The 20,578-nt window shown below is 38.6% G+C and overlaps 1 protein-coding gene across 1 annotated transcript in view; it reads left to right on the forward strand.

Annotated features, from left to right (window-relative positions):
- The window catches only part of PHEX (phosphate regulating endopeptidase X-linked), a gene marked incomplete at its 5' end in the record, with an annotated part of 92,880 nt that overhangs the window by 64,466 nt on the left and 7,836 nt on the right, over positions 1–20,578 (forward strand). Inside the window, 4 exons of the mRNA XM_079298160.1 lie at positions 5,102–5,160; positions 15,097–15,151; positions 18,244–18,311; positions 19,939–20,069. Coding sequence (XP_079154286.1) covers positions 5,102–5,160; positions 15,097–15,151; positions 18,244–18,311; positions 19,939–20,069 — 313 coding nt within the window. The remainder of the gene's footprint in view (positions 1–5,101; positions 5,161–15,096; positions 15,152–18,243; positions 18,312–19,938; positions 20,070–20,578) is intronic.

Here is a 20,578-nt window from a genome sequence, read left to right on the forward strand (position 1 = left end):
ACATCTGGCTCTGTCAAACAAGAAAAGAAGTGCTCAGGTATCAGCAGAGAGAAAGATGAAAGGGATTTGTGCAGGAGCTGAGGAATATGGTGAACAAAGCAGCACAGGTTATGTTGAGAGGCTCAGTGGAGGGTCTGGAAGGGCAGTGTGGGATGGGTGAAGACAATCTTTATAGCCCAGGTGAAAAACATCTGGAGCAGAGGAAACTGAAAGGCAGTACAGGGGGAAGTGATGATGATGTGGAAAGGAAAAATTAAGGAGAGTCAGAGTTTTACTTGCATTTGCTTATTCATCCATGGAGCCATAGACATTCCTACATACAAATATATGTGTGTCTGTGTGTGTACAAGCACATGCCTGCATCTCTTCATCAGAGATGGAATCTGTCCTTCTTAGTGTAGGCACTGCTGAAGGCTTGAGGAAAAATCCAACAAGGATTTTTCCCAGGCTGCTGGCTTCCTCAGCTTCTGCTCAGATCTTTCCCAGGCTAGGGACTTTTCTCAGAGACAAACAAGAGAAGGAAGAATGAATAACAGAGATAAACACCTGGTGTTGATCACCAAGCTGCGTGTGTGTCTCGTGTTGTTTTGCAGAAAACATGTTTTCAAAGAGGTGTTGCCTTCTTGGACCAATGAACCTTTTCTATTTTCTTTTGCATGATCTACCTTATACAAATGCCATGGTTTTTCAATAAATCACTTCTTCCTGCTACTTGAAAGAAAACATATGTGTGTTGCTGCATTATCTGATGTTCTTAATCAGAGAGTGACATCCTACTTGCAAGTAACAAAGCATCAGAGGACTCCTTGGGCACAGCACTTCATTATTATTCATCTTTCTCCTTTGAAGTCAGCATATAATCTAAGATTTTTAGACGTGGCCAAATCTTTCTCTGTTTTTCAGTGCTGGGGGTGCAGACATCTGGTACCCTGATAAGAGGATACAGAGGAAGTATGCTAAGAGAGGATTCTGGGGTCTCCCCCAGGACCTATCCCTGTTTTTCCTGACCACACACTGTTGTGTGCAAGCCCTGGCTCTTGGTTTGCCACAAGGGAGGGCAGCTCTGAGAGGTTCTGGCTGGACACCACTGAGCACAGTGTAAAAGCTTCGTCCACCAAAAGGGAAAATCAGCCATCAAAAACACTGGGCAGGCTGTTGGAGAGATGCTGCTGGAAATTGTGTGGCTGGGACCTGCCTTGGAAAGGAGAGGCTGGAAAGGATCCTCCTGGAGCCTTTTCCTGGTCTTTGAACCTCATTTTAAGCAGTGATGTGGCACTGAAGGCTGGACCCAGCCTTACCATCCTAGTTACCCATTCCTAAGGGAGACAGATGGCAGCCTGGCCTAGGATAATAACCTATTTCTACATGGGAAAATATATAAAAGAGGCCAACAATGAGAAGGGGAAATACAATTTTGAAAGTCACCTTGAAGGTTGCCTCCCATTTAGAAGTTTTTCTTTATAATATTTTCTTTGGAAGACATTTTCCAGCTTTCAGAAACTTTGTACAGCTTTTCACTTCTAACCAGCTTAATTCTTTGTATATTCACAAGTTCATTTTCCTTGTTTATATGACTATTTATTTACTTCTAACTTTGAATGTTGAGCACAAATTGAATGATTTCTTCCAACTCAAAAAACTGGGGATCAGTTTGCAAATTCAGTTTGTGCTTTACAGAAATTTGAATAAACTAATTAGCTTTTTCCTGTGTAGTAAATGTTCCCAGCCACCCCTGTTCATGATTGGCAATGTAGCACATTATACTCCTAACACAGAAAGAAAATATCAGAGAGAAAAGCCTCAAGAACACAGACTAAGAGAGTTTCTGCCCACTTGCTGTCTCAGTGTATTTCACATTTTGTTTCTACAAGGGAAATCTCAACCTTAAGTGTCAACTCTTCAGAATTAGGTTTTGACTGCTGCAGTAGATATGTAGTGTTACAGGACATCATTCAAAGCTGTCCCTTTTTCACAAATTATAGCAAGTGAAAACATTGTAAACAGTTCAAGAATTTCTATTTATTTACTTTATAATTAATAAGAGCTTGGAATGTGTAATACCTTTCTTTTTTTTCTATCCTTCTGTTAAGCACACAGAAATTGCCACCAGACCTAGAGCAAATGCTCAGGGAATCTGACTTCAAACAGAAACGGGAGAGTTGTTTCTAAATTTGCTTCAACTTAAATTTTAGCAGCAAAAGCTATTTATTACACACCTTCATGGTGTAATTTGGTGTGTTGCTAGTTAGGGACTGTCCCTGAAAGCTCAGTCATTTCAAGGAGCTCACTGAAAGAGCATGGCAGCTGAGAAGTGAAGTTGTTCTGTTCATCTGGATGAAAGCAATCTTGGTTTTTTCTACTCTTTTGTGGAAAACATTTCCTACATCTTTTTGAGAGGGCTCAGAATGGCACAACAAAATGCTGGAATGGAAATATGCTTCTGGCCATGTGTCAAATATCAAATACTCTGCTTGTTACTAGAGAACTCTCATTCTTCCTGACTCCTTAATATGGCTGCTAAGTGTCCTCTTCCCAGCTGCTTAAAAGCATAATGAATTTCATACAGAGTCATTCTTGAGGCCTCATTATGAAAGAGCAATTTGGAAAGAACTGAGTTCAGTTTTACATGGGGAAATCAAGGCTGCTCTCAGTCTCTGGCTCATGCCAAGCTCAGCAAACAGGATGGTGTGATGGCAGATCAGGAGAAAAGCAGCAGTCTCAGGGCAGGGATGCTGTGATTTGTCTTCACCTGCAAGATGCAAGTCTGTGAGTTCACAGGTGTGAAAGTATGGCCAGAGGATGGTGTGATGCCCTCCCTTAGTAAATATGGACCAAATGTTGCCAGCATTCACTGCTCTTGTGCAGAGTAAGGTGTTCTGTGGGGACAAGTGCCTGCATCACCAGCTCCTCCCCAGTAAAATCAGGTGCAGGCTTGTGCTGTCACAGAGCTGTCTCCAGGCAGTGAAGAGCTCTTTGCTGCTGCATTCCTCTCTGCAGCTACCTGTGGAACCCCCCCAGAAGATGGAGAGAAGAACCAATGCACATTAATCTGTTTTGAAGTATCTGTTACACGTCTCAGGCCCTTGATCCTCTGGAAATAAAAGGCTAAGAGGAATTTGCAAAAAGAGAGCATTTTCTGTCCCAGAAGCCTTTTTCATGCTTCAAAATTGCTTTTTGAGAACAGAAAGTCTGTTTTAAGCAGAACAAGCCAAGAGGGTGAGGTGTAAGTCACAACATTAGGTGTCTTTGCTGAAACTTACAGTAAAATATAAATTGAAGCATTGACTGTTTCAGATGGGTCCTTTTCAGATGGGCCTTCTCTCCAAAAAAGGGGCAGTCAAAAAAGAGACAGTCCTCCAGATTTACAGCTAAGCCTGGAGCACAGGTCCCAAGGCATAAATGGCAGGCTTGCATCTTTCAAAACAGCTCAGCTGATTGCTGCTGTGAACAAACATGAAATTGAAATGTAGTTAATTAAACCCCTAATTTTTTTCATTATCCCCTCACTATATACATTCTTTCTTCAATTTTCCATTATCTCACTACATTACCTCTAACATTTAATCTCCTTATTATGAAGAAAGCAGAAAACAGACCAGAAAACAACCTCTCCCTGCTCCTCCCCTGCACAATCTCCTAATAAACAAAGCAGGGAGAGCTGTCTCTGACAATTACAGCCTGTTATGTGAAGGATGGTTAAAATATGTACATGACATCACTCTTTTAGCCTTCATTGATTAGTTTTTCTATTTGAAAAAATAAATTGCAAAATAAGCTGCTCAGCCTGGAGAATAAAACAAAGCAGTTAAATTTATTGATAAAAGATAAAATGCTGCCATTTTAAAATTCTCCCCTTTGTTACATGGTTTAAGTGAGGACATTAGTTGTCAGAAAAACAGTCAGGATCTGCAGATGACTCTTATATTAATGGGGCTATTTTAAAGCATGAATTGTGAATATATTGTTACTGATATCACACATTTTCCATATTCTGACAGATCTTCCTTTGTCTTACTCATTGTTTTACAGCTTCTTTCTCTTCTCTTTAAAACAAAATTTCCAAAGCAATTACATTGCTTTCCCATGTCTTTATAAAACTTTTGAGTAATATTTTGCTAATGACATCAGGATGTTCCTGTTTGGACATTTACCAGACTTACTTCTAAGTTATTATGAACTAACCATTAATTATCATCATCTTTATTTCTTTTACCTCACTTCTCCCTTATAAAATCATACAGTGAAATCTTGGGCTCACTGAACTCAGAATTTCATCTGAGGGGATTTGGGTCTTGCTGAAGTCAGTCAAGATTTTCCATTCAGTGGTTGAAGCCACTGTCAATATAGATGAGCTTAAGCTAAGGAGATTCATTTCCTATTCATAGAATCATAGAATATCCTGAGTGGGAAGGGACTCACAAGGATCATCAAAGTCCAACTCCTATTCAAATCTAGGGTTTCTTCCAGTATATATGAGAAATCAAACTATGAGAAGAAATGCCTGGCAAGAGGTCTGTTCGTTTAGGATGGTAATGTTCACTATGTGGAGTACAGTACATGAAGCTGTTTATTTTGTTTATTTTACATTCCCAGAAATAACCTGTTCATGTAGCTGGCATAATCCTAATTTTTCAAGTAGTTGTTCAGCAAAGCCTCTAAAGCCACTTTACTTGTTTCAAAAAGGTCTCTAATTTTAACAGGGAGTTATTTCTCTTATTTGAAAGACACCCAAGAGAGTTTTTACAGCTGCTGTTGGTACTGAAGCCTCTGCTGGGTGAATTTTGTTTCATCAGCATGGCTGGCCTCACAAGCACAGTGGTCACTTAAAAATTAAACAGCTCACAAGATAGGAACACTGAGAATCACTCCTGTTGGGCATTCATTGACTGTACACAGTTGAAGTCATTAAACAATAGATTTCAATGTTGTAGGAAGTGTAGGTAGCATGTACTGAAATGGAGAAGTACTTAAACTTTAATGAGTCTTAATTTCTCAATGTTTTTACTTTCTTCTACTCAGTTCAATTTTTGGTTTTGCTCCTTTGATTCATAAAGGTGAATGTCAATGTACTGACAGACAATTTCTTTTGTTCTTACTACAGGTGGTTTACAAGCCCAACTACTGTGAATGCTTTTTATAGTGCATCTACCAACCAGATCAGTGAGTATCTGCCTTCTGAGCCTCCTTATAAAGTGCCTGTTTGGGAATGTATGTGTCAGGCTTCAGATAACAGCTGTACCTATTGTATTGCTTGTGACTGAAAATTAAAAGTTCAAACCTGGTAATTCAGCTGTGAGACTTAGATGAGAGGATTATTCTGGAAAACCCAGAGCTCCCACAGCTTGGAACTCCATGAGTTACCCTGTACCAGACAGGGTACACTGACCATGTGTGTGTATTTGTACTCTGTCCATTGTGAATGATAGCTTAAATCCCTTTTATTACAACCTAATCTTTCTATCTTCCGTTTTCTGTAGCAAAAACATGTGTACACACATCTCCATAAATATAGTGATAGCAGTTCTGTTCTCTGGTATTGACAGACATGTAACAATAAATGTGCCTAGAGAAGACTGTGATATAGACTAGAAAACATAAGGTACACCCAGTGGATTTGTTCAATCCCTTCAAGGACAAGGAGTGATATCTGTAGTTAACTGAAAATTCTCACCTGTATGTGCAGTACTCCCTATCTTACTCTAATTTTTGTCACTAGTTGTTTTTGGATGGCATATATTCTAGTGTAAAAACAAATAAGTTAAAAGGGCTGAGTTTTAAAAAAATACGTTATGATTTTGGATGCTCATTCCTGTTGCTTTATGGGCTTTGAATTGAAATTTTCTAACAGGCTTTAAAATTCTATATCAGACTTTCTGTGTAAAACTGTGTTACCTTTACCCTGGTAATTCTCTTTGCTCTTGCATGCTAAATCAACTTTCTTTTTCTATGCCATTTGAGTCTGGAAGGTAGCTGCCACCACTTCTGTGGTCCCTAGAGACAGGACCTCAAAAATTACTGAGTGATTCCTCCTTTTTCTCCTGAATCTTTTTTTGGTTGCAAAGAGAAAGGCACAAATTTAATATACCATACTGAAGAAGGCAATTTGAGTCTGCTGGTATTTGGTTCTACCAATTTCTGTAAACAGTTTTTGCTTCAAACTGCTCACTTAAATTCTTTTGTTTCTAAGTGATCTCATTTTTAAAGCATATATAACAATTAGGATTTTTTTTGAATAAAATTAGTGCTAGATTTAGATAGCTCTGCCTTAATTAGCAGGCTGCCATCATTAGGCAGTCACATTTTTGTTGATCATCTGAGGGAGCACTTGGCTGAGGTGGTCACAGCTCTGAGGTACCAGTGAAGAATTCCAGCTGCTCCTCCTCCAGCCACCACTGCTGCTGGAAAGGTTTTGTGTGCGTGGAGAGGAAGCCTGCTCAGACAAAAATGAGAGCCATCACTGTTACACCTTCTTTAATATTGGATTCTTTCAAATCTGAGCAGTGCTCAGCTGTCCCAGCTCTCTGCCATGGCACATTAGAGAAAACTGTGATGAGAGGCTGGAGCCACTGAAAGTTTCACACTCGCTGTGCCTGAGAGTCAGGGGGCAGAGTTGTCAAATGTAACCCTCAGTCATGGGTGTAATTGTATTTTCTGTCATAGCTGCTGACCTCATTCTGCTGGCAAGTGACCTGGAAGTTTGGACAGTGACACTCGCTCTCAGTCCTTTTAGGAATGTTTCAAAGAGCAAAAGGGTTGAGGTGGCTCTTTCTGAACAGAGCGCTCTTGTACCTGAGAGAGAGGTACAACTGTAATCATGCCCTAAAAATGATGGGGCAGCAGGAGGGAAGATTCAGAGAGAGGCACAGTTCTGTCTTCCACTGCTGGCTGGTGTGTTTTTATGGGGCAAGAGGCCCTGTGAGATGTAGGAGGAACCTTCTCTGGGAGAAGGTGCTGATAAGCATTTGACACATCACTACTGATTTCCCATTAATGCTGGTGGGGAAGAACTTCTACCCTACTACTTTGCAGTTGTGTTTTCAGTAGTAATCCAGACAAAGTTCTGGGGGCTGCTCACATGCCTCAAGAGCTGTGGCATTTTTAAAGTCCTAGTTAAACAACAGGAAAGAAGTTCTAGAAACCAGAATCATTTGAGAATAACAATTAAGCTCAAACTCTAGCAAATTAGATATAAAACTGTGATACAGCAAGTCCATAAAAATTTCGAGAACCAAATTTCTAGGAGCATAAGAACTAATAATGAAACCTTTTTGTCAAATTCACTGAGAGAGGAGAGTCTCTATGGCATAAAAATAAGATAATTCCTTGCATTGGAGGAGTTTGGGAAGTTCTACTCCTGGAGCTTTTTCTTGTGAGAGGTTAGTCCCAAGGGACTTTACAAGAAATTAATACAATGAGCTGCAAAAATATAAGGACCAGATAACATTTTCCCAGGTATTTCAAAGGAACTTAGACAAAAAAATTCCAAACACTCAGCTTTGGTGTATAGCCTATAACTTATAGTGGCCTCAGCACAGGAAGAATAGGTATGGCAAGTGTCAAATCCTATTTTTCAAAAGACCGTTCAGACAAGTCATTTTAGCCTTCATGTGTAGGAATCTGGTTGTGACCACAACATAATTGAATAGGGAAAATGAGTAAGCATATGATATAATGGTGAAGAGAGAACACGAGAATGTGAGATATTTTTAGCTGTTTCTTTAAGAAAAAAATGATGCTTTCTTAATCTATTGGATTTTTTTTTAAATTCAGAGAGCAAGTATGCTTGATATGGTGATGTTTTTTCCATAGAACACTTTTGATGCAGTTCTTCCCCAGAATTACTAACAACTGAAAGTTGTCATGGGACAAGAAAAAAAGACCCTTTCATAAATAATGACTGATTAGAGATAAGAAAAGGAGGTAGGAACCAATTATTGTTGGCAGATAGTTGGAGGGGTGTGTCAAGCACCTGCTTGAGTGCCTCTGCTCTTCAGTGACCAAACTGGACTTTAGTGTCTTCAAGGCCCATCTGTTTTTGCTCTTTGTAAGTGAGTTTACTAAGAAGAGTTTGAGAAATAACGATTTTAAAATGCATAATAGAATTTGATTATGGAAAGTTTGACTATGGAAAGTTTCTATATGAACTGGAAAATCCCCGGTTCCAAAATTTGATTCTAAAATTTAGGACCATTAGTTTGGAAATGGAAATGTACTGTGTGATGATATAAAAAAACTCCACAGCAGCTCCAAACTTGATTAGTCACTGGAGACTTCTTGAAAAAGTTTAGAGGGAAAGAAACATCAGTGCCTTGACCCATGGATTCTGAAAAGGAGTGATTGTCAGGTATCTGCACCAGGGAAGGGGAACGTGGATGTCCTGATCACTTCTGAGCTTTAGGCAGCTGCTTTTGCTTCCTGTGTTCAGAGCACAGGGAGGTCTCTGACACTCCTGATGGAAGGATCACAAGTTCTTCTCTCTCAGGATCTGTATCACTGACATAAATATTGGAATATCCATGCAAGTCCCTGTGATCTTCATACACAGGCAGCTGTTAGTGTTTTTAACTTGGTTACTAAGTTACTTGGAAGAAAAGATATTATTTCATTAGAAGAGAAAATTAATAGAGAATAGGTGATTTTAAAAATTACTAGATTTGGGAGAAAATAGCAGATCTTGCATATGCAGTAGATGTACCAAATTTTGCTGTCTTCTGGTGCAAACACTTTTGTGTTTGCTGTTGCTTTGTTTAATTTTCATTACTAAACTATTGATAGTTTAAATGACCAATGATTCTGTTAATATCTCCAAAGGAGGAATAAGTAGCTGCATCAATGTGAGGTATGCCACAAAGAGAGAGTTAAAACAATGTTCTATATAATTTATCTTAATATTATACAAGTTTACTCCTGATGTTCTCTGTATGTGAGTTCTATTTATCTATTTCCTCTTTTTCCATAATTCTAAGTGTCTCACTATGCAAGTTTATAATGGTTGTTAATAATTTTTAATCCTAGTTCAGATGAGTTTTCAAGTTTCTGTGCATTTGCTTGTCAATTTCCCCTTTAATTATAGGTACTTAAGGAGGACAACAGGTATGTGTCATTGCCTTCAGAGTCTCAAAATGTATTTAAGTACACTTCATATCATTTAAGCAGCATGAATGCTATCTTTTTAATTATCATAATTGGAACACCAAAAACACATTCCTAAAGGATCAGTTTATTTTAATGCACTCTAGAGCAGTCAACAAATATGTGCTGAAAATAGACAAGTGATGATTAAAGTGTGCTAGCATACTTCTGTTCAAGAAAAGATTTTATTTCATTACAGCACTAAAATATTGGCCTTTGAATATGTGAAGGATAAAAGGGAATTGTTCATCTGACATTTGGTGTTTAGTGTTTTTTTCAAAGTATAAATATGTGTTCCTCTAGAATATATAAAAATAGTCATATTTGTGGGCTGTGAACAGTAGTGAAAGGGAGATTTACACTGACCTGATGCAAATATAAGCAATGCACTTATGAGATGTAAGCTTGAACAGATGTACTGGAAAATTAATGTTGATATTATCTCTATAAGTTTATATTCATGCTCCCTCTAAGTCATTTGTGCTGTTACTGCTGTTCTTTAGTGAAAGTCAAGAGGCCTCTTTAGAGAGCAGCCTCAGTACATGTTAAGGAAGCAGATATAATCTACAACAGAGTTTAAAAATTGCATTCAAATTAACCTCCATAGAGAAAACACAGATGAGGGCTCATATTAGCCAATAAGTGTCATCTTTACAGGAGCATCATGCAGACATTGGTGCTGGGGTCTCACTGATGCTGTGAGCTGCAGGGAGAACTCTTATCCAGCCAGGAGCCAGGGAAGTGCTGGCAAACAGCCCCTGGTGCTGGGCAGGATAAGGGGAATGTGCACAGGGACATTTCCCTGAAGAACTGGATTATTTGGAAGGCTATTGATGAAGTAGTTTCAAGTGTGCCATTAGTTTACTGTAGGTTAATGAACATAACAGATTTGGACTTAACACTTCCTGAGCCCTGTTATTAAGTAAGCTTTAAGTGTCTTAAGTGAGCCCTCATTTTCAATTTTCCCTGTTTACTAAAGAACACTTTTTATTTAACCATGATGCATGATCCTTACCTCCATTATTTGGGGTCTTTCCTAAAATCCTTATCTATGAATGTATAAAATAGAACAACTTGTCCTTTGTTCTTCTCCCCCTACCCCTCGTTTCCTCACCCTGGGGAATCCATTGAGGATTTTTCCTCATAAAATAAAGATTAAAGTTTCTTATAAAACATATTTTTTCACATTTCCTACTCCCTCAGCAGACAGTACTCCTTGGCACCTCACAAACCACAACATGTTTCTCTTCATGTTGCCCCACTGAGGTTGGTAAACACCAGGTGCTCTCCTTTTCATGAGTAGAAAAGAGCATCTCCTCAGGAGCAGAAACTGAGCCAAGAATTGAAGCAGAGGCTGCAGAGTCCTCTGCTTTAAGACCATGACTTCCCTTGTATCTCTTTAATGAGTTTATTCACTGAGATCTACATAAAATTAAACTTTGTATTAATGCATTGCATGGAGCAGTTGCTGTACCGTACACAATTGTTATTTTCTATTGTTTTCTATTCTCTTTATCGACAGGATGAAACTTGAAATAAGGTGTATGATTCAGGTCCATGTAATGACAGACAGCTTGGTCTCTGTCACCTACAGATGGATGCTCAAAGCTGTCTGGGGTGCTCCACAGTGTCTGAAAGGTTTCCTCATGTGTTTTATCTGAGATTAAATGTGCATGAGGCCTTTGCCTTTGAGACTGACTGCTAGACCCCAGAGAGGACATCAAAACCATCACTGGGATGAGATTCAGTTGCCCAAATAGAAGTCTGAGGAGCCATTTTAAACAAATGTATCCTGCCCTTTGGGCTGTTTTTAGACAACTAACCAACACCCCTGTCTTGACATTTAATTCCTGCTCTGAATTCAATATTCTTTGTTTACTGACCAGCAGATAGTCTTCTGCTTGTATCTTATCCCTTTAAAACTCTACATCTGCATTCATTCAGTGACACTTGAAAAAACAGGTTAGAGCTTTTGAACACACCTGAGGGCTGCCAGTGCCCCAACTGGCAGAGTGTTCTGTACATCACACAGTTCAGCACAGCTGTCTCTCATATCTGCTACTTACATATGGGATTCACTGGCCTGTCAGAAGAAACAAACCAACCTCATTATTGGAAATTGCAAAAGCACTAACTGGGAATAAGGCTTTGCCCTGCTCAGTTAAAAACATCATGCACTATAACTGAATAATGTAATTGAACTATAGAATTTGAATTCATTATTTAGATTTGAACTCCAAATTTCCTGGTGATTTCCTGGTGAGTCTTCTCATTTGTTTTTGGTTTAGTTTCTCCATTATTGCTCTGCATTTTTTTTCAGGGCTTATCAGGTGAAATGTAATTATTTGTGTATTTGTGTGTAATTATTTGTATATAGAATATTATACTGAGGTAAGGATATTCATTTGCAAAGTGTGTATAATGATACCATGAAGGTATTTGCTAGTAAATGGATTTATTAATGGCAGAAAAGCCCCTGCAAAATTAGAGAAAAAGAAAACACCTTCAAATTTTAAATAAGTTCTGACAAGCTTTATAGCACCTTGCTGGAGAGAGCAGGTGACAGATTTACCCTTTGTGGAGGAGGAGAGTAGGGAACTTTTAAACAGACTGGGCAGGCAGCAGCCCATGGGCAATGCCAGGCTGCACCTACAGGCTCACAGCCTCATTATGAGGCCACCCCTGGTGCTCTAGGAAAGGGTATGGTGACTGGGGGAGGCTCCTGAGGACTGGAAGAAAGCAAATGTCACTCCTCCTTCAAGAAGGAAGATCTAGGGAATTACATGCTTGCCAGGCTCACAACAATCCCTATGTACATGATAAAGTAAATCCTGGGGACAGTTTCTCTGGCCAGCTTTCTACACTGAGATTAATAGCTCAGTGGAAGAGGAGAGAGATGTGAATATGATTTATTCTGTGGAAAGAATTTCAGCACTCTCTCCCCTAACATGCTGAAATATAACCTGTTGTATAAAGAGAGGGACTGTCAGCCTGTATCTCTTCTGGGGGTGTAGAGGGAGAGAGCTTTAAAAGATGCACAACACAGGCTAAATTTGTGGTCAAGTGTTAGCTCAAAATACATTCCCAGTGCCTGTATCTATTCCTCAAGATGTGAAATTCCCTGAAGTCAGTCTGTCTTACTCCAGATCTGTCCTTTGCCTGCTTGGACTCCAGTGGCACATAAATAATCCCATTAGTATTTGTTGCATCTGCAGCCTCCTATGAGCTCTCTGAGTTTTGTCATTAATTCTTTTAGGTGCAATATGCCAAGCAAAAAAAAGAAACAGGCTTCACAGGGGAAGGGAAGCTTAAATTGAGGAATTCAAATCAGCACAAAATAAGAAACTGTCTGGTGATCAATCTCATGTTACAATTTCAAGGACATTCTAGGTATCTTGCTCCCTCCAAGGATGATGTAGTTGTTGCTTGCCTGAAGGTGACATTGCATAAAAAGTGTTGCCAGCTCTTAGTGTGTTCCTTCTAGTGTTGGAATAGTGTTGGACAAGCACCCTTAGTCCCTTGGTGCTGCTGACCTCTGGAGAATAGGAAACATTTGCTTTACTAACTCACCAAGAATCACCTTCAAACATGGATTTTTTTTTTTAACAAACACAACAAAACCACAAAAACATGCACACCCCCCCCCCCCCCAAACAAAACAAAACAAAGCAAAAACCAAAACAAAACAACTCCTTCTGGTGATAATGTATTCCTGAGTTTCCTGAGGTTTTCTGAAATAACATTCTACTTCCCTTTGACTCTGCTTTGGCCTGAGAATACTTCCTGAGCTTCCTTTAGTGCAAACTACAGAGGTGTTTTCACACATGCCCAGAAGCAGAACCCACTCCTTCAACCAGCACTTTGCTCAGTGATATCTAACCTAAATGGATCCTGACTCTGAGTAAGAAAATTACCAACCTGTTGTACAGATTCAGCATTGGAGCTTCCTACCCTCCATTCACATTGGCTTGTTCAGTAAAACCATCTGATGCCTTTACTCACAGCTGACTGTGTTGCAGCACTGTTCTATGAAGACACATTCAGTGTAGCTGGATAAGCCTGAGTGAAGATTTGCACCTAATTTGCTGTAAATAATGTTTATTACCTCTACTGCAGACAAGTGCAAATTCACTACAAATTTATACCTGGGGAAAAAAAAATAAATGCAGCTCTTTAAAAGATCTTGATAGCCTCTTGGTGCAGTGACAGGCACCCAGGATTGTGTGACCATTAAACATGATTTGTGGGGTGACTGTGCTGCCTTGGCTCATACTGCCTTCAGTATGGGCTCATTTGTTCATTTTGGCCATGGTTCCTCATCTATTGCTGTGGGGATAGGGTCATTTAGAGTTAGCAGAACCTAAGCATTCCAAAACCTTTTCTGAATTTCAGTGTTTGAAGGGAACCAGTTCAGACTAGATTTTCAGCTCTGAACAAAGCTCTTAAGGCCTAACAAGCAATTTTCTTCAGGTTGTATGAGTGTACCATTGCTGCTTAAAATGTTTAAAACATGCATTATAAATAATCTTCTCTGTGCACTGGGAGGCAAGCAGAGTTAGATCAGTAAAACTTTGCCCTTGACATTGGTAAAATTGTGGCTTTTTGTGCTGGAAAAGAAAATGATATCATGCTTGAAACAATAAAACAACATCTGGAGAAGTAAGAAAAGAAAACCCAGACAACACTCAGAAAATGTCTGAAGCCCACACTTTTTATAAGCTAATTGCAGATAGGGAATGATGGAGGAGCAATAGAAAAAAGCAGCTGGGCAGGCTGGGAAGACATGCCTTGTGCCACATCACTTGGTATGAATTACACTCAGCATACTGAGTTTGTTTTGGGATTTTTGGTTTGTTGGGTTTTTAAATTTTTTTAATTTTTTTTTTTTTCATTTAGAAGTAAGTTTTTAAAGACTTTATAAGGAAAGGACAAAGATCTTCCCTGACAACTTATCTCAGATATAAAGAAATCCATGACCAAACTATCAACAAAAAAACTGAATAGGGTTAGAATCAAATTAATATGCTTTTTGTATTGTTCTGGGTGTTCAGGTGATTTCTTGAAGACAGATCCATAGGGTAAAGGAGCAGATCCTAGGAAAACAAGTGAGTTACTTGAGGAAATGTTCTTCCTCAGCCAGGTGATGACCATGTGGGTAAACCTTCAAAGCCTGTGCTTTACAGATGGGAGTTGGTGACACAAGACAGTAAATTCCACATTTGGATCTGGAAGGATTGCACTTTTCACCATCACATAAGAACTTTTACCATGGGTGTATGTTTTATTTAGCAATTCTTTGGGCTGTTAAACTTTTACCATGTGCACTCCACTGTCTTTAACATCTTGGTACTATAATGTCAGTCTGGAATTAAAAATAATTGAATTTGAATTTGAGGAACAATTTTGATTCCTATGTGAAACATCAGTAGCTCACCACTCACCAGAGTGTCTCCATTGATGGTTTTTTTGCAACTGGTTAGTCTACCAGAAGCAGCCAGGTAACATCTGTAGCAAGACTGACCCTACAGTCTTAATAATATACATTTTTCCCTTACAGAAGTGCCTAAGTATGTTCATTTACCTCTGTTTTTCATAGACTAAATAGAATCAGGCTTATATTTTATCACTTTTGTATTTCTTGCTTCACTGAAGCCTCACTAAGCTAACAGTATTTTAATTCTTGTTGTACTTTACCTATGTGTTGTCTATTGATCAGTCAGCACCTCTGGATAATCCAGTACTGTTCATAGGAAACACGAGTGTGTTTTTCACAGGAGCACATGCATTTACTGCAGCATGTGTGTGGCAGGATCTCCAAGATCCTATTTCATCATTCTACCACCCAAGGGAAACCTTCTGAGACCAAACAAATGAGATCATAAAATCTAAACCCTTGGGCATTGTGACAACTATTCAGCTTTTTTTTTTTATTTTTTTAATTTTATTTTCATTTTGTTATTGCAGGATTTCCAGCAGGAGAGCTTCAGAAGCCTTTCTTTTGGGGAACAGAGTATCCTAGGTAAGTACTGCACTAGGGCAGCTCATCCACCTAGAGCTGAGGAATACCAGGGAAAGGTATTGCAAACACATGCAGACAAACAAGAGGGTGTGGAGAAGAAGGCTGTAGCACTGAAGGCAGCCAAAAGGTAGCACCTGGGAAAACAGAGTTGTCCTGCTGTAGGGCAAGCTGGGCCCTTGGGCTGTGTGTTCTCTCCTGTTTGCTACTGGAAGAGCTGACTTTGAGGAGTGCTGCTCTGTGTGATAGTTTTTCTTACCCTTGGGAGCTGTATGTGTTGCTGTTGTCTTAAACTGATGACTGATTTCTCACAGGAATTGCTAATTAAGTGCACCCAAGTGGAAGTGTTTCAGTGCTACAGCATGCAGATGCAGCAGTGTGCACATGGCAGGTATTAAATGGAATTGTAAATCAGATAACTAGCACCTCCTGAACAGAAGTGAATGCCCTGAGAAGCCAATTATTATCAGTGTATTGTTCACTTTCTGCTAATATCTAAGATTAGCAGTGGGCCCTTGTCTGTGCCTGTCGAGGTGCAGGAGAATATCTTCATGTGCATAAGTGATTGCTGAGACTGCCTGAGCAGGCCCACGTGCCAATGTAGCTGAGGAAGGGTAATTATAGGTCACATATATTAAATTTTGAAAAATCACTGCTTTGTGCAGTTCAATAGCTTTCTATTTTTGGGCAGGATAAGACCATGAAGGAGTTCTGTTGGCAGTTTCTGAAAGTTATTTTGCAGTTATATAAAACCAGTTACTGGTGAAACACATCCTTAATAAATCATTGTTTAAAATAAAATCAAACTTTTTTAACATTTTGTGTTTGCCATCATCCAATCTGTGTCCTTGTAAACAGGAAATTTGGCAATATATGTAGAAAGACATGTTCAATTTACGAACAAATTAATTTGCATTCAAAGAGAATCCTTGTGGGCCAGGTGACTTTGTGAGTGGTAATTGGGGGTAGAAGAAAGTCCTTTCTTGTTGAGGTGAACTTATTTTCTGTTATAGTTATTGCAGACCTGTTTCCAGCTTTGCTTTCTGAACAGATTCCTCTGTATTTTGACCTTCTGCCATAGGGATAAAATTGTGGTTCTTATGCTTTGCTCATTTCTCTTCCTTAAAGGTTACCTTAGCTTAAATTGGTTTTGCTTGAGTATGTATTAAAATGTAATTTAGTAAACAAATGTGGTTGGTTTATATCAGACAACAGATTGCTTTTGTCCTTGAAATATTCTGGATGTTTTCTGTCTGCTTAGAGGAAACAGTACATGGCAGTGGAACAGATAAACCATCAAAAAGTCACCAGTGCCTGCTGAAAAACTGATTTAGAAAATATTTAACATTTACTGGCATTTTAGTGTCCAGTTCCAGCACAACCACCAAAAACCAATCACATCTATTTGCATAAAGGGAAGCTCAGTTATCACTTTTACATCTCAGTGCATGAAATAAAATAAGGCTCAAATGCCATCATGCACAGCTGTGGGTTTTCAGTGCCATATATATTAAAATAGAGGCTTCAAGCTACCTGACCTTATTGATTCCTTTCAGTTCTCTGAGCCTCCCCAGTCCCAGGAAGTTCCCCTTTAATGTGGTGTCTGTGGGCTGCACCCACCCCTCCCATCTCTGTCCAGCTGTGCCCAGCAGGGAAAAGCAGGAACAGAACTGGGAACATTCCTGAAAAAAAAAAAAAATGTTGCTGAGCTGGACAAAATGCTGTGTTGGGGTTCACAGATTCAAAGGCCAAAATTCACTGCAACCTTAACCCCACCTTTTGGAGTTCAGGAAAGCTCCAAGGAGCCAGAGTGCCAGAGCACAAGCCTGTACCTTGTCCCTGCCACTCCTGGTGACAAAAAAACCTTAGAACTAAAATAAGATGTATTTAGTAATAGGGCTTGTTTCTTCTCAATCTCTTTACATGTTTTCTGCCATTATTTTTATACTTCTCCAGCTGCAAAAGATCCTATATAACCCCTTTACTTTGGATATGCAAAACAAGTTTCACATAGTGCATTTAATAGGGGTAATTATCACTGTGTGCTACACAGGATTACAAACTTGTCACACAAGAGGATGATATTTCAATTGCTGAAATATATAATTTTAACCTGCATTTGTTGGAGATGGTTTGTAACAGTAGTTGGGCTAAAAACCAGTAGGGGAGATTTCAACACATGCTAAATACCATTCCGGAAAGAAAAAAATGTAAAGTATAGGATTTTCATGGGAGCAGAGGGAATTAAATGATATAATAGTTTTTGGGCATGGCTGAGATGAGCAATTAGTGCACTATGGATCATTAGGTCCAATAATATGTTGTTTCAATACCCTCTGCCTTTCTTCTGTTTCAATATGATAGAAATACTATGAGCTATTTTGAAGAATAGCATCTCAATAACTGATATAATTAAAATCACAAAAATCAATTCAACTAATGAAAGATGCATTGAGTAAATCTCCCACCCCCATGATATCCACTGCATTTGGTGTAAAAAAATCCCTGAGCTTTTCCCTATTGCACCTCTATTTCTGCTAAAGGCATGTTTATTGGGATATAATGAGGAATATATAAGTAATTGTCAGTCAGGAATAAACAGTATTGCTTTTTACTCTGTTTCCCAGGAGCCTCAGATCTGACTGTGTGTCATGTCCTATTCCAGGGCAGGTGCAAGAGAATTACATGACTTTTGTTTTTAAAACTGAATGTAGGTCTGTAAATGCTTTAGAAAATATTGTTTTTGTTTCAGAGTAGTTGCAGCTCTAACTTTGTCCTGTTCCCAGTGAGAATGTAGAGAATGCAGTCAGCTGAAGGAGACTGGAGCTCAAATGATGCTGATAAGGGATTTGGTTGGAAGAGGGAACCATCACAATGCTTTCAAAGTTTTAGATTAAATGTTACTTTAAACAAGAGTTTAACATTAAGACTTTCAACATCTTTAAGTCAAAATTGTGTAGGTCTTATTTTTAGACTCCTATCCCCCTCCTCCTCACTCTCTTTTAAAATCAATAGTGATCTTTCATGAGGTATTTTCTGCTGTAATGTTCACGACTGTGAAGACTTTCTGAGGAAATTGCTTCTTTGTGTTACAGATCATTAAGTTATGGTGCCATAGGAGTGATTGTTGGCCATGAGTTTACTCATGGGTTTGATAGCAATGGTGAGTATTTGACTGCATTTTGATAACTTTTTTATTTACAGAGTTGACAGATTAAAAAGCTGACTTGTACGTGCTGTAGCATTTTTATTATCTTGTGGTTTTTTTTAATGGTGCTAAGTTGTGTGAAAATTTATAAACTTGTATTTATTAGATTTATTTAAATGGAATCTTACTTGTCTGAATTGGAATTTGTTTGGTAAAAAATACCACAAGTTTGATTCTTCCTGTCTTGAATGAAAACTAAATCAGCAACAGATTCTGAAAATCCTAACAGGGTGAGGGGGGGAGTGGGAAGGGGAAAGGGATAATTTCTGATTGATAAAATTACTTCCAAGAAAACTTTTCATTTCAGGTTTGACATTTTTCAAAAGATAATTGCACAAGTTTTAAAATACTGGAACAAGAGTGGTACAGAAAAGGTGTTGCAAAATGTTAAAATTAAATTTTAAAAAGAGGGGGGGAAATGGTCATAAAATGTCAATGCAATTGTGTTGACAAACTGGGTGGGTTGAGGTATTGCCAGGGAGGGAAGAGGGAGGAGAAGGGAGGTGCAGGGTGAAAGAAACTTGAACCTCCTCCTTCAGGGAGCAGTTTTGACTTTACTTACATTGTAATATTGAATACCTTAAAAAAAAAACAAACCAAAAAACCTTGTATCCTGATATTCTGTTCCCATTGCTCTATAACACTTTGTGTTAGCAAGCACTCCAGACTGGAGATATTTTTCTTCATAAACTCCCACCTTGTGCAGGTCAGCATCTAATCCTAATCTCCACCTTGTCTCCTGCCAGTCAGAAAGGAACCTGAGGTTTGATTCTCTAAGCAGACCCTCCTTCTTGCCAGGTTCTTACCTTCCAAATACAGAAATAAATACATCTCTAGGGAATTTGTGACCTTGAACAAGACAATACACAAGAGGAGATAAAAAAAAGAAATAAAAAAGAAGAATGAAATCACAGAGAAAGCTGCATCCACATGGGCAACTAAACACACAGTCAGAAAAGCCCAAACATGACTTGTGTCTGACTGCCTAGAGTCCTGATGGAGATTAAATACTCTCCTACAAATGACAGGGAGCAGGACCTAAGGCTGAAGCAGGTCACTGCTGTTACCATCAGCCTGGGCAATGGGATGTATGGATATATATGTATTCCCTTTGTTTCCATGAGCAGGGTTTAAATGCTCTGGTTTTGCTCCAAAATCAAAAAAGGAAACTTAAGAAATTTTCATGAAATGGATTTGTTTCCTGATCAAGTGAAGAATTAATAATAAATTAGTTATCATCACATTTTCAGAATGAAAGACAAATGATCTGAGGATAAAAAATACAATTATACTTGCACAAAAACTAAGTGCCTCTTACACTATGTAATTATAAAATGTACTACAGAACTCATTAGTCATTACTATCTTTTTCTGCAAATGGAAATTATGACAATAAATATAATGCCAGCTTTTCATTGCTGATTTGAGTGGGGTCAAGATTTTGCTCACTGATCCTATCCATTTTGTACACACACTTACATGAGAACATTAACCTCCCATTGCTGTGAAGGTGATAGATTCCTAAGTTGTAAAATTTTCTCCTGCAAAAACACTTGTTTTCTTTCTTTCTTTCCTTTTTGAGGTCGGAAATATGACAAAAATGGAAATTTAGACCCTTGGTGGACGACTGACTCTGAAGAAAAATTTAAAGAGAAAACAAAATGCATGATTAATCAATACAACAATTACTACTGGAAACAAGCTGGCCTACATGTATGTAAACCACCAGTGACTGAAAACAGTGGTGCATGAGGAGTTTGGGCTGCTGTGCCTTTTATTCTTTTTAAATTCTCTTTTTATAAATCCCAGTAGATTGGGATATTAGGCTACCAACTTCATTTCTCACAACAAATGATTTTTTGAAGTGAATAATTGTGTAAAAAATTGTCTGTCAGATTTGATTAGTCCAGTCAAATACCACTACCCACATTCTGGTGACAGGGTTAAACCATTTCTCTCCATCATATCATTTTAGAATCAGAGGAAGAGGATGAAGCCACTCAGCAGGGCTGGTCTAATTATTGTGAGCATGTTAAATGTCTTCTGAAGATGAGGTCTGTGATGAAAACTGAGCAGTCACTCTTTTAGAATGAATATAAAAGCATGTTTTATAGATTCCTTTAACAATTCTGCCTATTATTTATTGCAGCTATAAAATGGATGCATAAGCCCTACTTTATTTCAGATTCAACTCTTGCTATTTCTTCCATGTGTGCACACAG

Source organism: Erithacus rubecula (genome assembly GCF_903797595.1).
Source record: "Erithacus rubecula genome assembly, chromosome: 1".
In the NCBI taxonomy this organism is placed as follows: domain Eukaryota; kingdom Metazoa; phylum Chordata; class Aves; order Passeriformes; family Muscicapidae; genus Erithacus; species Erithacus rubecula.